Consider the following 16,944-nt stretch of genomic DNA (forward strand, 5'->3'; position numbering starts at 1 on the left):
CATTTAGTTTCGCTGAAAGAGAAACGATTGCTAGGAAATGAAACAAGTTTTGATTATTTTTTGCATTTGTTTAATTTAATAATATACACATTTTATTCATATACGTTTTTTTGTATTTGTCTAACGAAATATTTGCTTAAATTTGTTGCATTTGCATTTTGCGTAATTTACATTTAAATATATCAATTCACATACAGTTAAATATTAATAATTTTACTTTTAGTTTGCCAGCTCATGAGCAGAGTGCCACAAATCCTTTGGAATGTACTTGATTTATTTATTTCTTTATTTTAAGCAGCTTAAATTTTGTTTATTTCGAATACAAGTTGGCCAAGTTATCCATTGTGGCCAGCAATAAATTATTTATAATTGTTGCACATTGCGAACACAAAAACTGTTCTAGCTACAACTATTAATTATGTTATCCGATTATTTTCATAGACATTTACTGCTTGGATATGTTCTGTGTGTGTATTTGTGTGATGTGTTGTGTTGTGTTGTGTTGTTTCATAGCAATATTTGTATTTATAATTTTTGCATTGATTTTGATTCATTCGTTCGGTATTTATGCGAGTTGCACACACATCTTTCAATTGTACAACTTTCGACAGGCTTCATCTGCGTTGTGTGTGTATATCTAATTAAATGGCAACGTTTGCAAATTAATTATAATTTCATTTCATTTCATTTAGCATTTTGTGCAGTTTTTGGCGATTTCCATTTCGGGCTCAACTGAACTTTAACTAATTTGGCATAATAATAAGCTCTACTCGTGCGATACGAGTCATAATGAGGCACACATGACTTTTGTTATGTTATGTTATTTCAATCAACGCAAATTGAATAAGCTCGAAAATATACATATATAGACGAACTGTTACCCAGCACATACATTGCGTATACGTAATTAGGGTAGCAAGTTTAATAGTTTAAAATTTGCAAAGGAAAAATTTAATTTGTTATTTTGGGATGTATTTTTTGTTTGTTTTAACGTCGCCATTCACTGGGAATTTAAACTAGACTTAAATACAATATCTATAGAGATGTGTGGGTGAGTATGTTGTGTCTTGAGCTTACTTAACTTTTATGGTAATTTGTAATTTAATCGAAAAAATGCATAAAATCAGTCTGAGTTTTATTTAATACAAATACAATTTGAAGTTAGTTTAGATTGATGTACTTATTGTAGCACATATATATTATACATAGAAATGATCGTACATACATAGAGCTCTAAGTAAATGCAAAATTTCGTTATGTAGTATTCTCAATAAAATTATTATTTTAATTTAAATGCCATTTAAATTAATTAAATATACTTATTCAAAAATATATATATTCATATTTGTATGTATATGTGTTTAATGTTATAGACTTATTAGTTCGTATGTTTCTGATGTATACTGCTTCGTATTACGGTCCAAGTTTTCAACTCCTCTTCTCTATTCTCCTCTCCTCCTCTTTTCTTATGTACATGATGCCACACACGTTGAGTGTGTGTGTGCGTGTGTCGTTTTTTTTGTGTGAGTATTTCAATGCGCGTGTTAAGCACTAAATAATAATTTTAAACATTTGGCTGCCTTTTGTATTGCGGCTTGCGTCTGATGGTTGCAAACTGATTTGTTGCCAGCTGTTGTTGCCTCAGTTGCTTCTGCAGCTGCAGTTTATGTTGCACTTGTCGCTTTGCAGTCGTCAGTCGTCACACTGTGGTCTCATCGTCATCAATATTCCGCCTGCGAATATTGCACATCAATATTTATTATTTGCTTTTAATTATTTAACTACTGCGTTGATCGCAACTTATGCATGCGATTTATAACTAGATTATTATAGTATTTACATTTATTCAATACGGTTATCAGAAGCATGCCAATCAAACTAATTTCAATACAATTTAATCTATTTTATTTTTAGTTGAAATGCGTTTTGATGATGGTGATGAAAAATTGCGAAAAATATCTATGTATACAATAATATGCAATAAAGTACGTTGTGCAAGGATGCAAAGTGTGTGAGTGAGATAGTGTGTATGTTTGATATTATGTGTGTAAATTATTTGTGTGGGGTTTAGGCGTGTTAATGTGTGTGTCTAGGCTTATCGAAAGCCTTCAATCTGCATTAGATTAATTACTGATAAATGTTCGTTAATTTCATATACTCGCAAATAAATTTAGAATGCGAGTCTCGTGACCCTATTATGTCAGTTTGCTTGTAAATTGTTAGGCTTAAGGCGCATTTTGCGTGTATTTTGATTAACATAAATCAGATTTCATTAATTCGCCCAGGGGTGAAATCTGTTTAAATTTAAGTGAGCACATTATGTGAGTTTTGTTAATTTTACACTTTCGGCACAATTAATTTCAGATATATTATGACTCAGCAAAGAGGGACATAAGTAAAAGTATTTTAGGGAGGGAGTTAAGTCACTGCTTTTAGATTGATGGTATAATGAAATTTATTGATTTGCCATGAAAGCAGTTGAATTATGCTATCTTAGCTGGCACTAAAATTCGACTGCTTCAAATGTGACATTTGAATAAGTAAAGTTATAAATTCAGTTAATGACAAATGACGAGTCAAGTAGAGCGAAGTCGTTGTAAATTTGCCAGCAAACAGAAATTTCTTTACATAATTTGTTACACAGAAAGAAAACAAATTTGTAAATCAGCAAACTCTTTAATCAATTTATCAGCGCCGAAATTATTTGTTATTTAATTAATTAAGTTTATTGCGTATACGCCTAGTTAATACATACATAACTTTAGCCATTGGTTTAATTTAGTTTAAGTTGAATTTACTATTTGACAATTTTGAATCTTGTGCAATGTTGATCTAATATTTATGGGGAGGAATTGATTGAATTGCTAGTTCTATGGTTTGAGGGGATTTGATTTGGTTGTATGTACATATCCTGATACCATATTGTAAGCGACCAGGGATAATGTTGCCTCTGTTGCCTGCGATGCAGCCAAATAATGTCGAACTGTGGAAAATGTTTGCATAGTTGTTTTTTTCTTGTTGTGTAATGTTCTTGTTTCTCGTTGCAATGACAATGATAAAATGCGTGAAACAATCAAAGAAATGGGCAAATAAGCAAAAAACACAAGAGAAAAACATGAAAATTGCATTCGAATTTGCGACAAATCAACAAATCAAATAAACAAATGTTTTAATTAAAATGAGAGAACTATTTATATATTGATTTAAACAAATTGAATCGAATTGCGATAAAAACGAATGTAAACCATTTACATTTATTTATGCAAAAACTCAAACAAATGAAATCAATTATTTCATTTACATTTAATTGAGCGAAAATCTCGTTTGCCTTTTTTTGTTTTCATTTTCGGTAAGTAAATAAAATTTAATGTGCGTTTGTTTAGTTAAAGAATTTCAATTGTATTTACACTTAGGCTAGAGGACAAAAAACTAAATGAAAATGAAAGATTGGAAAAACGGAAGAGCAACAATCAAAGGAAAGGAGAATCTTGTGATGATGCAATACGATGATAAAGTTGAAAAATATGGAAAATGCTTTTCGTTGTGGTTTACCTCAGAGCTGTTGTTGTTCAATTGATTTGTTGTTGTTGTTGGGAGTTTGTCAGTGTTGTTGTTGTTCGTGTTATTTGTATTTGTTGTTTTGAGTCGGGTATTTGGGTTAAGAAAACGCAATTGGCCCCGCCATTGTTTTTGCATTGCGTGCACATGAGTGTGTGAGTGTGTGTATGAGTGTTTTTGTGAATGTTGTTGTTGATTCAATTGTTGTTGTTGTTGTTAGCAAAGCGCAAAGCAAAGAGAGAGGGAGGAGAATAGAAGTGAAAGATAGTCAAATTAGATTTGCTTCAAACGTTCCCAGTTCCAGCTGAAAGTTTCAATCATATGTGCGTGTATGTTTGTGTGTTTGAGTGTAAGATGTGTGAGTGTGTGTGTGTGTGTTCATATCATATTCATTTGCATTGTTTGTAGTTTTCATTGTTGTTTGGATATCGCATCGGGTGTATGGGGCCAAAAAGGAGAGCGACGGGATAAAAGAACAAGGAAGAATTTTTTAGACAATTTTGTTTTATGTTTTATGTGAGAATGTCATGTGTGTGTATGCAAGTGTCTATGTGTGTGTGGTTAGTATGCCATAAAGCAAAGAGAATTAGAAACAAAAGAGTCGAGATTAAAATGGAATCAAAGCAAAAAAGACTGAAATGAAATCTCAACGTTTAAATTAAACGAAATGAAACGAACCGAGTATGAGAATGAATGTATGAGTATGAGTATGAGTATGAGTATGCGTATGAGTATGAGTGTTTGGTATGTGGGTATAGTTATGGGTATGAGTAAGAGAGCAAATCAAATTGAATTCATGTAGGAATTTGAACTGAAGATTGCATTGTACAATTGGGAAGTACAAAAGCAGCATACGATTTGCCGGCTAATTACGAATGTGGACCAACAGAAGCCACAATGAATGAGGAGCAGCTCACTTCATACAAGGACCATACTACACACACACATCGAGTCAAAAGTTAAAGAGTTGAAAGGAAAACCAACGGAAACGACAACCCAAAAAAAAGAAAAAGACCGAAACACAAAAACCCGTAAAGGAAACCAAACCAAATGAAATGCCGTGGAAAGCAAAAGCAAGGCAGGATTACTCACTCTGTGTCCGTGATGCTGGCCAAAGGACCTAGCGGTTGCATGGGTGCCACCATATTCGAGGGCGGCGACGAGGCACGCGAACTGTGCCTTGAACTGCCGCCTCCCCCTCCTACTCCGTTGACTCCCAAGCCATTGGGCGTGACGAGGCCATGGCCATTGAGTGTGTGCCTCGCAAGCAGTCCAGGATTATTAATGTCGTTCACAAGTGCCGCATGCGGATGCATTGGCATAAGGTGACTGGCGCTCAGTTTGCGCGCCTGTTGCTGCAGATGATCTTCCTCGGCGGTGTAGGGAAAGTGATACCCGTTCTTGTCCGATCCCTCCGACAAGCGATCCGCATGCTGTGCCTGCTGCTGTTGTTGTTGCTGCTGCTGTTGATAGTCGTTCTTCAGCAGCGAATGCACCGAGTGCAGTGAATCTGTGGCATAGGCTGGCTGCCGTTTCAGGCTGTAGTGACCATCGCGTGAGCCATAGATGTCGGGCGTAATGCGATCCTTTGACAGATAGGGTGACTCCGACTTGGCGCCCAGATAGCCGCTACCCAAGGTGCGTTGCTTGTCGTAGATGTTGTCGCTGAGGTACGCGGCATCTGGGTGGAAGCTACGTAGATGTCCAATGGTCTGCGAGCCACTGGCACCACCATTGCCGCCTGGGTAATCCTTCTCGCTGCCATAGTGACTGGGCGGCTTATAGGAGCCATATTTATCGGGATAATCGTTGCGCCGTCCGTACAAGCTGTCTTCGTAGCCATCGCGTGCATCGCGTATATTCTCCAGGATTGAGGGCGTCATGTTGATCTTGTTGTGATGCTGCTGCATATAGCTGGTATCGGTGAGATCGGGATTGGGCAACGGATTCGGTGAGATGGTCATCTTCTGCCCGTGCACATGCTCATTGTCAGAGCCCGTGTCCTGCGACCAGCGTCCAATGTTTGGTGGGGACTGCAAATAGGCATCGGGCAGCTGGCTGGACCAGCGAGGCGCATAGACGGGTTTGTTGACGCTCGGGAAGAGCTGCGGACTCTGCACCACATTTAATTCTGGCGGCGTTGTGGCCTGCACATGCTCTGTGATGTTGGGCAAATAGGCGGGCGTGGCACTCGCCGCTGTGCTGCGATGTGTGCCCGAGGAGCGTGCAGTTCTCGACTCGTCATCGTCGCTGGAGTGACTCGAGGCTAATTCCAGCGAGCGCCCATCGGTCTCTGAACCTGAATCGGAATCCTTGCGCTGTCTGCGAGACTTCTCCTCGCGTTCGCCGCGACTGCGACCTGTTGTGGAGGATTCAAAGCCACGCAGAAAACTGGGCGCATCGCTAGCAGAATTGTAGTTCGAGGTAGAGGTGGAAGTTTGACGCAGCTGGCCATCGCTATAGGGACTAGAGCTAGTTTTGGCAGTGCTTCTTGAAGTGGTGCTCGAAGCACTGATTCCAATATTTCGCCGTGTTGTGTCGTAGTTGCCGGCCAGGAAGTTGTTTGGTCTGGCTGCGCCGTTCACATTGTGCGAACTGTTGCTGACTACCATCGAGGAGTCCAGCAGTGGTACCTTGCGGCCCATGCAACGCAAGCAGGTTCTCTGCAGATTTTCGCGCACTCGCTTGTTGATGATGCAGTAACCAATGAGGCAAAAGAGTGCATGCAACAGCACCACACCAGAGAGCAGCAGACTCAACAACTGCGAGTGCTCCGAGGCAGCTAACACGGCCAGCACCCACATTACACCCATGAGGGGCAAGGAAACCACCGAAAGCCAGAGCAGGGTGCGCAGATTACCAAAGCCCAGCACGTGATCCTTGAGCGTAAAGGCGGCTTTCACTGAGACAAAGAGTATCAGCAGATTGACTACAGACATGCCGGCTATGGGTCCGACCAGCCACCAAACCACGGGCTCGTAGACTGACAGCCAACAGCTAGAAAGGAAAGAAGTAAGGAAGTTATATTTGAGTTATATTGAGTGTGGTTTATGATTACCCACGATTGTCTTTAACGAGTACATAGACAGTATTCTTGAACATTAAAAAGTAATCTGCTAATCTGCTCAACGGTAAGACATATTTAGTAACTTGAAGATTATTGTTGTTAAAACACGCGAACAGGCAGAAATATAAATGCAGAAAGAAAATGTAAGAGCCCAATATGAGCTAAAACTTAGCATTCTCAATGATGCCTCCATCTGCTTGAGGCATTAACTTTCAATAAAATTGTTTTGGTTTAACCATAGAGAACTAAAATAATGGGACTAATAAAATCGTCGTTATACTTACAACAAACTGTTGCCGTATTCGTGGGCCCGAACACCAACCGAAAGTCCAACGACGACGGCAGGTGCGCCATAGCCCATGGCAAAGTAGAAGCCCATGGGGCCGTGGTTGATGTCTCGCATCTCCGTAAGCATGCGATAAAGATGCACACAGTCCACAGTGGTCCAGGCGAATGCGGCCAACCAGAAGTAGTGCAGACAGATGGCAATCAGCTTGCAGGGAAACTCATTCTCAAGCAGGTGACGCCTTGACTGCATGCCCACAAAGAAGAGCAGCTCGGCACAAAATACGCAGAGAACAATATTCTGGTGAATCGTATTCGAATTTGTCTGCTGACCACGCAACAAAGCCAAGGCCAAGAGCACACCCAGCAACAGAGGAAGCGATACCATGAAGGCGGAGTACGAGGTGATCTGCACCAACAACGATGGCTCGGGAATATCCTCGGGATCGATGATGTCGACAATGACCGCATAGTTGGAGATGTGTGTGCAGCTGCAGTTGATCAAAATGGGCAATTGTGAGACTGTGGCAAAGTCGCCATCAAAGTCAGGTATCTCCGTCTGGCACCCAAGGCGGGTCCATTGATTGGTGAACGAATTCCAGCGAACACACTGCGGATTCGAACGTGGTCCAAAGCGGGCAGCATCCATGTCTAGCCACATTTGCAGTTTGATCGGTTGAGAAAGGTGCGGAGAACCAAGAGAGCGATAGACCATGTGCTCTGGCTTCAGCAGCTGCTCCGAGGGATAGATAACTTCCACTTGCCGCTTGACCAGACGTCGATCCCTGTAGATGGCATCGTTCTCGCCCTTAGGCTGCTCGCTGCTATCCGTATTGCCTTCGTAGTTAGGATTTAGCTGCTCGGGGGAATTGTCGCCACTCAGCTCTTCTCCAGAGTTGCCATGGAACTCAATATCTTCCAGGTTAAGACGTATATGCGGTTGCTCGCCCACCTCGATCGCTTCGTTGCTGTTTGCCTCTTGCTGTTCTGCTGAGGCGGGTGGAGGAATCTCGTGTGCTGTGATGCGTATGTCCTCGATTTGTTGCTCGCTGCTGCTAGTTGGTGCCTTGGGCACATCAAAGACCTCCACAAACTGTTGCTCCGAGCTGCCAGAGTTAAAAGTGCTGGAAGGGTTCCGACTGCTGCCAGTTGTAGTGGAAGAAGAACCAGCCGTAGCGGATGAAGTTGAAGAAGAGGAAGAGGAACCAGTTGCGGAAGTGTAGCTGCCTCCCGCTGAGGATATTTTGCGTGAGGGAATCTCCAGTCGCTGCTGTTCCCTCTCTGCCGATGGCACAAGTATTTGCAGTGAAAGAATGGGCGTTGCCAGCTCCACGTCTACGCCCCAACGCCTAGTGATCGTCTCATCATACAGATCCGGCAGCAATTGTCCCACATCCTTGTACTGAGCATAGGCTACAATGGCGCGATAATCATTGCCTCGACTGCCCTGAGTCACCTCATCACTCTCGGGCGGAGTTATGCCCAGCATCTCAAGGGGTACAAGCACCTTGGTGTATTTATCGAACTTGTGCTTATCGAGAATGTAATTGTTGTACTTGGGGAAGCTAATCACAGGCTTCTGCTTCGCCGAGTGCTGCAGAAAGCCGCTCGTATCGGGCAGTATGACACTCTCCGTGGTAAAGGCATTCGGTTTCAGGTACTTGGCTTTGTGGTACTCGCTGAGCTGTTCGGGTTCATAGCCAAACAACGATTCGGTGGTCACAATATCCAACCCGAGGACCATGTTCCGCTGTACAATCTCAAAGGGATTGGTGTAGGTGTCGTGCTGGGAACGTGCCAGGACAACCATGTACTTGTTGAAAGCATCCACGAGGTCGTCGGGCCCACGCTGTATCAACTCTGTGGCACGCTTCCATTCTGCATCGTACTTACGATCGAGTATCACGCTAGCAGCATCCACCAGATTCTTGATGAAGTACTTGTCTTGACTATGCGTCAGATTGAGACCACTCTGCATGAGCTCATAGTTAATAAGTTCCTGCAGTATACCCTCGGTCACGAGGAGATCAGCGCCGTAGAGTCGATCGTGTGAGAATTTCAGTTCATCGGACAGATAGTCCATTTCCAGCTCATGTGACCAGACGGCACCGCCTGCGCCACCAGCATTCTGCAGGAACGACGACTCCATTTTGTATCTTCGGTTGTGCTTCGGGGCTGGTGGTTTACTCACTGCACTACGATCAACAGTTTCGCAGGCATGCTGCAGTTGCTCGGCCATTTTGATGGCTACAAACGAATTCAGCTCCAGCTCCAGTTTCTCCAGCTGTGAAAGTTGTCGACGCAGCTCCACAAATGGCTCCGAAGTGCAGTTGTACATGTCTGGCGTGCTCCAGCTGCCCGTCTGACTGTCGCAGCTGCGTTGTCCTTTCCCACGGGCAGGCAGCGGACAATTCTCGATAGTTACACTGCCCAGCGGAGTGCGTGGCCACCAGATGCCTGCGGCAAAGGAGCGCGGACAGGCATCGTACACTACCTCGCAGCCATTGAGCGTGACCTCTGCATAGGGATTGGAGCAAGAATCACAGCGCCTGCCAATGACGCCCTCGCGGCACTCACATTGTCCTGTCAGTCGATTGCAGGCACTGTTGAAGCTGCCAATGGAGTAGCAATCACAGGCCAAACAAGCCGTTTCATTGGGAGGCTGGTAGTGATTCGTCTTGCAGTAGCATTGTCCCGTCGTCTTGTTGCAGTCCGGATGATAGCCTTGCTTGATATTGCACTTGCAGGGACCGCAAACCCTTTCGCCCCACCATCCTCCTGGGCAAGGTTGTTGCAAGGTGCGTTCGCAGTAATCTCCGTGCTGATAGCTGCTGTTGCATTCACAGCTGTAACCTCTTGACAGGCTGACATTAGCTCGACAAACACCTGCAGCACAAGGTTTCACAGTGCAAATGGGCGCACAGTCTGTTCCTACATATCCAGAGCTACATTCGCATTTTGCTTCATCCCAGCTGCTGACACAGCTCGAGTGGGCAGGACAACTGTTGGGACACTGTGCCCTTGACTCGCAGCCATCCTCAACATTCTCGCGAATAGTGGGACGCGATAACACTGATTGACTGGCGCCAATGCGCACATCTTGAAGACAACCCTCAAAGGGTACCGCATCCTGTACAGTGCCAATGGTACCATCCACACTGCCCATTACAATCTTGCCTACGTAAAGTCCTTGCACCTTCTGAGACATGGGTACAGAGCCAGTACGTTGGCCGTAGTCCACGGAGAACTGTATTTCCGAACCCTGCTGCCATTTGATCTCTACCCGATGCCAGTCGCCATCGGAGAGATAAGCGCCCGCCAGATACATGGGTTCATTGTCGTAGATATAGTAGAGTATGCCGTGCTTTAGGCATATGACCGTTGAGCTGTTTTGTCCGATCTGGATCTGCATGATGAATGCATCTTCCTGACGCGTGCGTATCGAGAACGATGTAAGCCAGGGCAATTGAATGGGACGCAGCAGCGGATTGAAGCTCAGGCTGCCATCGCCAGAGAAGCGCCAAGGAGCAGGTATATTGTCCTGGCAGTTGTTGCCCGCATAACCTTCGGGACACTCGCAGCTGTAGGTGCTCCAGCCCTCGTGACAGGTTCCTCCATTAAAGCAGGGCTCCGAGGAGCAAAGCGGGGACTTTTGCGGACAACCCGAAATGGTGCCATTATCCGCCACATAGGAATTGAGATCAACATAGCGCTCATCAATGCGCAGATCCGAAATGCAGCCCACAAAGTCACGATTGGCCACCGGAAAGTGGGCAGGAATGCGAGGCAAACCTCCCACTTGCAGTGGTCCAGTGAGATCAAGGAAACGATGACAGGTTTCGGTAAGTAACGCACAACGCTTGTCCAGCTTCAGTGTGGTCTGATTGGCACAGTTCCAAGGCGCGCTTAGCTGTCCGGACAGGGCGATTGCCGTGTCACACTTGTCCAGAACCAAGGTGACAGTACGATTGAAGTAAATGATCTCCACTTCATGCCACTTGCCGTCTGATACTTTGCTGGGTTGAACCAGAGACACACGTTCGCTGCTGTCGCCTAGGGAAAAGGAAAAGCCAATGTGTCCGTCGAGCAACTCCAGAGCAATGTAGTCATGCAGCTCATTGTAGCGCCCATTGTAGAGCAGAAGTCCATTGTCTTGAACGGTGGCAAAGCGCAGCTTGAGATTAAAGCGGTGTCGCTGTTTGAGACTCTCGAAAGTAAGGAAAGAGTTGCGCGAGAAGGAGCGAGAACGCAGCTCGCAGGTCGAAGTATAAGGCGGCGGCTGAGAACTCAGATAGTTCTGCATGCAGGACAATCCACCCTCGCAGGCATCGGACATGCAGGGTCGCAGCTTGCTAATGCTCGTCTCGCAATTTGGTCCCGTGTGGGTGTCGGGACAAACGCAGGTGTAACCACCTTCCCGCCGGACGCAACTACCGCCATTCTGGCAGGGATCGGAGTAGCAGAGATCCACTTCAGTGTCGCACAGGTAATGCTCTTTGCTTCCCGTAAAGCCTTCGGGACATGAGCAGGCAAAGGTGTTGACTGGATAAATTGGTCGGAAGAGCACCGTATCGCTGTGTATAAACTCCGAGGCATTGCCGAATTTCAGCACTGTCAGGCACTCCTCAAAGTTCAAGCAAGGCTCACGCACGCAGAGATTGTCATCAAATGGCAGCACTTCGACTGTTGCCAACCTAGCGAGGATTGCACGATTGAGATAGACTCGCTCCTGCAGATACTGTGGCGTATAATATTCCTCATGGGAGACATCTGGTCGCTTGGCGGAGAAACTGACGTTAAGTATACGTGACGTGACGTCTGTGTCATCTTGTATGCTAAAGATGAAGATGTTCTCCTTGGGACAGGGAATAATAGCAGCTAAACCATCGAGGAAGAAGTTCAGCAGCGGAGAGAGAAATGCCTCCTCGGTCATCTCGTTGAGTCGCACTGTTACCGAGTTGAATAACATGTCTTCGGTGATCAAACGCACGGAGAGCTGCATGATAGCCTTGGCCTCGTTAATGCCATCGGATACAGACACCTCCATGGTGGCAAATTTGGGCACATTCGTATTCAGCTGTGGACTCAGTATCAGGCCACCCGAGCTGCTGTTCAAGCGCAATAGATTCGCATTGTTACCCGAGAGTATGCGATAGTTGAGCTTATCGCTGACGTCAGCATCAAATGCAGGAATGCGTCCGATTTCTCCACTTGGAAAATGATCGCGGAAATTGTTGAAGATCACTTGAAAGTCGCGCAACTCGGGCGCATTGTCATTAACATCAGTGACAAGGATTTCGATGTGCGCATCATTACGTAACGGAGGACTCGCTGCTCGTACCACAAGCTCGAAGCGTTTGCGGGAAGATTCATAGTCCAATTCCGTCATGGTCAGCAGCTGGGCACGCTCGGATCCGGGACGTGTGACGAGTGAGAATGAATTGGAATCATCGCCACCGATGATAGAATAATGCACCACCGCATTGACACCCTCATCGGGATCATGAGCATGTATCTCACCCACCACAGATCCAACTGGAGAGTTCTCCGGCACGTAGAGTGTAATCTTGTCAGAAGCGAATGTGGGCGGGGAGTCGTTGACATCTTCCAGGCGTATCTGCACCTCCACAGTGCTTGATAGCGGTGGCGATCCCTTGTCTACAGCAATGGCTGTCAGATGATAGACGGCAACACTTTCGCGATCCAAACCCTTATTCGTCCTGATGGTGCCCGAAGTGGGATCAATGACAAAAGAACCATCCTCGACATCGCGATCGCTGAGCAGATACTTGATGCGTCCATTGAGACCGATATCAGGATCACTGGCAGACACCTGTATCACCGAGGTGCCCACTAATGCGTCCTCGAGTATAGAGGATTGATAGAGAGGATTTTTAAAAGCCGGAGCGTTGTCATTCACATCTGTTACGCTGATTTCAACGTCGGTGGTGTCACTGAGCGACGGATTGCCGCCATCCTTGGCTGTCACAGTGAGAAGATAACCACTTGTGGTCTCCCTGTCCAGCGCTGCACTTGTGATAATCGCACCCGTCTGTGGATTGATGGTAAAGGGATCTGGACTGCTCAAGCCATTGATGCTTTCCTCATTTAGTGAATAGGTGATCTGCGCATTGATGCCCACATCACTGTCCGTTGCCGAAACTACAAGCACTGTGGTGCCTACAGGAGCGTCCTCAAACACCGAGGCGCTATACGGAGCATTCTCAAAGATGGGCGCAAAGTTATTTGCATCCGTGATGTTGATGTGCACAGTAGCCGTGTCGGAACGTCCACCTGAATCTGTCGCCGTCACCGTCAGTAGGAATCTTTTCTCTTGCTTGTAGTCCAATGGTTGGGCAATAGTGATGAGACCCCTGCCATTCTGCGAGGTAATAGCAAAGCGTCCTCGCGTATTCCCGGTGCTGATTTCGTAGTGCAGTCGCGAGTCCTCATCGGGATCGGTGGCTGTCACTGTAGTTACTGGCGTACCAGGCGGCTGATCCTCGCCCACATTGGCCTCGTAGTACTTGGGATTAAAGGTGGGATCGTTGTCATTCACATCCTGCACCGTAATTACTACCGAAGAGCTGGCTGACTTGGGCGGCACTCCACCATCCTTGGCTACAACTTGAAAGGCAAAACGACTTTGTTCCTCGCGATCCAGTTGCTTGATGGTCTGCACCCAGCCAGTGCGTGGATCAACAGCGAGCGGAAAGTTGTCGTCCCTCTCCGAAATGCTGTAACTAATCTCCGCATTGGCGCCTTCATCTGAGTCGTAGGCCTGCACCCGAATGATGTTGTACCCCACTGGGACATTCTCGAGGACGCTTTCTTGGAACTGCGAAGTGTAGAAACGTGGCGCATTGTCATTGGCATCGATCACGTTCACCAGCAGCTGTGTGGTGTTACTTCTGGACGGACTGCCGCCATCTTGTGCGCGTATAACCAGACGATAGCTTCTCACACTCTCGTAGTCCAAAGGCTTGACCAGACTAACGTCTCCGCTCATGGAATCAATGGAGAACTGCGACTGTGTGTTGCCACCAATAATGGCATACCGAATGGCCGCATTGTTGCCCTGATCCGCATCTGTTGCGCGTATATGTGCCACATTGTTATCGTCGCCCCACTGATCCTCCGGCACCTGAACCGTGTAGGTGCGTTCACTGAACTGCGGATAGTTGTCGTTGTCGTCGAGGATCTTGACGAGCACGCTCGCTGTGGCTGTCTTGCGTTCGCTTTGAGCTGCCGCCATGTCTGAAGCGGTTACTAACAGGTGATAGCTGTCCGAGGTCTCGCGGTCCAGGCTGCTTCTCGTCGAGATGACACCCGAGCGTGAATCGATGCGAAAGATGGGCATCTCCTGGTCCTGCGCATTGCCAACACCATCTAGGAGACATAGAGCACAGAAATGATAATCAATAAAAATTTAAAGACGAGTCTTCTTATCACTTACCTGTCACGCCTTCGATGCCGTACTCAATTTCCGAGTTCTTGCCAATGTCCTGATCCGTGGCACGCAGCGTTATCACCGTCGAACCCACCGTGGCGCCCTCGCGTATACTCGCCTCAAACTGCTCAGCTTCGAAGGTGGGGCTGTGATCGTTGCAGTCGAGAACATTCACCTGCAGGGTTGTGGTGCCACTACGTGGCGGAAAGCTATCATCTGTGGCCACTACTCGAAAGTAATGCACATCCATAAGTTCGCGATCCAGACTGGCCGAAGTGGTAACCACACCAGTGCGAGAATCCACCTTGAACAGCGACTGCGAGCGTGAATCCAACAGCGAGACCATGGAGTACACCACAGGTGAATCCTCAGGATCACGAGCACGCACTGTGGTTACAGCAGCGCCAGCTGGCTGCTCCTCGAGCACCGAGGCCACATACAAAGCCTGTTCAAAGTAAGGAGATTGATTGCGCAGCTCGCGACGCACTCGCTTCGCAATGTCGGTGTCATTGAACTCCTGATGATGGTAAACGATCTTTAGGCGATGATCTGAGTCCACAATATCATTAAGATTGCACCGTATGTTGAACGTGATGCTCACTTTCCACATTGATTCGTGTATGCAGACATCACGACTTGCCACCAGATCACGATTCTGGTGTTCAATGGCAAATCGCTCATCATTCACGTCGAGGAAATTCACTTTGCAGTGTTGACACACAGATTTGGGCAGAAAAGCGCTTAGATTGTTGATCAACTGCGATTTCCGCAAACAGATCTGATTCCATTTGTCTGTTGTGTGGATGGCATACGAGGCATAAGTCTCCGATATCCATTGCTTGGCATCTGTGATGCGTCTGTGTAACGCTGGCTGCAACTGCAATGGATCCGTGGAGACGCCACGACGCTTACGACTAAGGATGCGATGTCGCATCTCGTTGTCAAAACTGTTGCCGAAAATAAGATCCCCCGGCCGAAAGTCTGTACTGTTCTCACTGTACGCTTGCTCCAACTGGTTGCCATCGAGTTGCAGGAATTCTTGTCGCAAATCTCGACGTCGTCGTCTCCGCTTCGAGTATCCCGTGTTGTCCTCCTCCTCGAAGTGATGCATATGATGCAGTTCCTGCTCAATGCGTCTGTCCTCATTGCAGCTATGGCCCGAGATAAAGATGCGCACGGGCAGACTGTAGTAGTCAATCGATCGCAGGCGATTTGATGTTGAGTCCACGTAGAAGGTGAACAGATTGGGATAGTAGATGCCATCGCATTTAAGCGATTTCTTTAGCTGTATCTGGCCATCCTTGTGGCTGACCGCGACTAGATGATGCACAAAGTTGGCCGATTTATGCGCATTGATTTTGTAATGACGCTCCGAGCCCAATTTGTAAACGGAAGCATTAAAGATGACAGCACCCGGCGGTGTTTGTTCGTGCACAATAATTAGATAGCCCGAGATCTGTGCAATTTGGATTGCCAGCTGCAGCAGAAGCAGCAGCAGCAACGGCGACCGCAGACTGGACTTTGTTTGCATTGCAAATGCACTTGATTATGCTTCTTGTGTTACGCAGTAAATCTCCTCCACTGCTTCCACCGTTGTGTGTGTATCTCTCTTTATGCTTGTTGCTGTCTATTTTGCTCTGTGTGTGTGTGCGATGGCAAACAAACCACAGTGCAATTAATGCCTCTATTCAATTATCATTCGTGCGCTGCATTGCCTGCGGAATAGAGTTAACGTGTACACAAGTTAGCAATTGATTTACACATACACACAGACTTGCACACTCGTGTGCTTGCGAGTCATGTTTGTTTATCGTATACATTAAATGTATGCTGAAAAGTAGGCAGCACTTTTTACTTGAACATCGCATCACATATCACGCATACGCCCCGCTGTTCGTGCTGAACCAAATCTGTCACAGCTGCCAACAGTGGCATTGCTGCCATTTTGGCTTAATTAAACCAGGCTGAGATGAACACTTGATGTGATCGACGTGTAGATACCTCGCAACCAAAATAAATTCTTTACTTTACACTCTATGCAAGTCGAAGCTTGACAAAAAATTGTTTTATTCCCTCTGCTCTGCTCTGTTTGACTTTGTTAATTCAATTAGGCCGTAGTTTACGTTGCCAATAATTATATTTTCTTTTCGTATTAAATCTGTAGCTCGTCTGGCCTATTTCATTAGTTACACTGATAAACATAACAAAATTATGTCAGAAGTTCTCTTTAAAGGCAACAGTGCCTGACTTTATGTCAGCAATAATTATGGTTTCATTGCATGCTGCACAAGCCATCAAAAGATGCTCGACTTGCAGACTCTACGTATATAAAATTATACACTGATGAGCATCATAATCAACTATTTAATGCCTGACTCTGCAGGTTTTATGTGTAATAATTATTCTTTTATTGCGGACTTTAATTTTTTTTTATCATACTTTCACTTTGTTGTTTATCTGTTAATAATGTTTCACCTTATTACTACTATTTTCCGTTTAATTGTTGATCTTCACACATTGCTTAATACAAGGCTGGTCGGCAAACATAGTCTAAAAAATTCGAAGCTGTGTTTGCCTTTTGGCT

The 16,944-nt window shown here is 45.7% G+C and overlaps 1 protein-coding gene across 3 annotated transcripts in view; it reads right to left on the reverse strand.

Moving 5' to 3' along the window:
• Window positions 1-59: 59 nt before the first annotated feature.
• Window positions 60-16,944, reverse strand: part of LOC132788511 (protocadherin-like wing polarity protein stan) — a 63,977-nt gene continuing 47,092 nt past the window's right edge. Inside the window, exons 5-10 of one of the 3 annotated variants that reach the window (XM_060795966.1) lie at window positions 14,367-16,075; window positions 6,910-14,299; window positions 4,651-6,555; window positions 3,553-3,559; window positions 2,919-2,983; window positions 60-1,733 (exon numbers count right to left, since the gene is read on the reverse strand). In XM_060795966.1, coding sequence (XP_060651949.1) covers window positions 1,700-1,733; window positions 2,919-2,983; window positions 3,553-3,559; window positions 4,651-6,555; window positions 6,910-14,299; window positions 14,367-15,891 — 10,926 coding nt within the window. In that variant the 5' untranslated portion in view covers window positions 15,892-16,075 and the 3' untranslated portion in view covers window positions 60-1,699. The other 2 variants (XM_060795963.1, XM_060795965.1) reach the window with 2 other exon arrangements.

This window comes from Drosophila nasuta, chromosome 3 (genome assembly GCF_023558535.2).
Source record: "Drosophila nasuta strain 15112-1781.00 chromosome 3, ASM2355853v1, whole genome shotgun sequence".
Classification (NCBI taxonomy): Eukaryota; Metazoa; Arthropoda; class Insecta; order Diptera; family Drosophilidae; genus Drosophila; species Drosophila nasuta.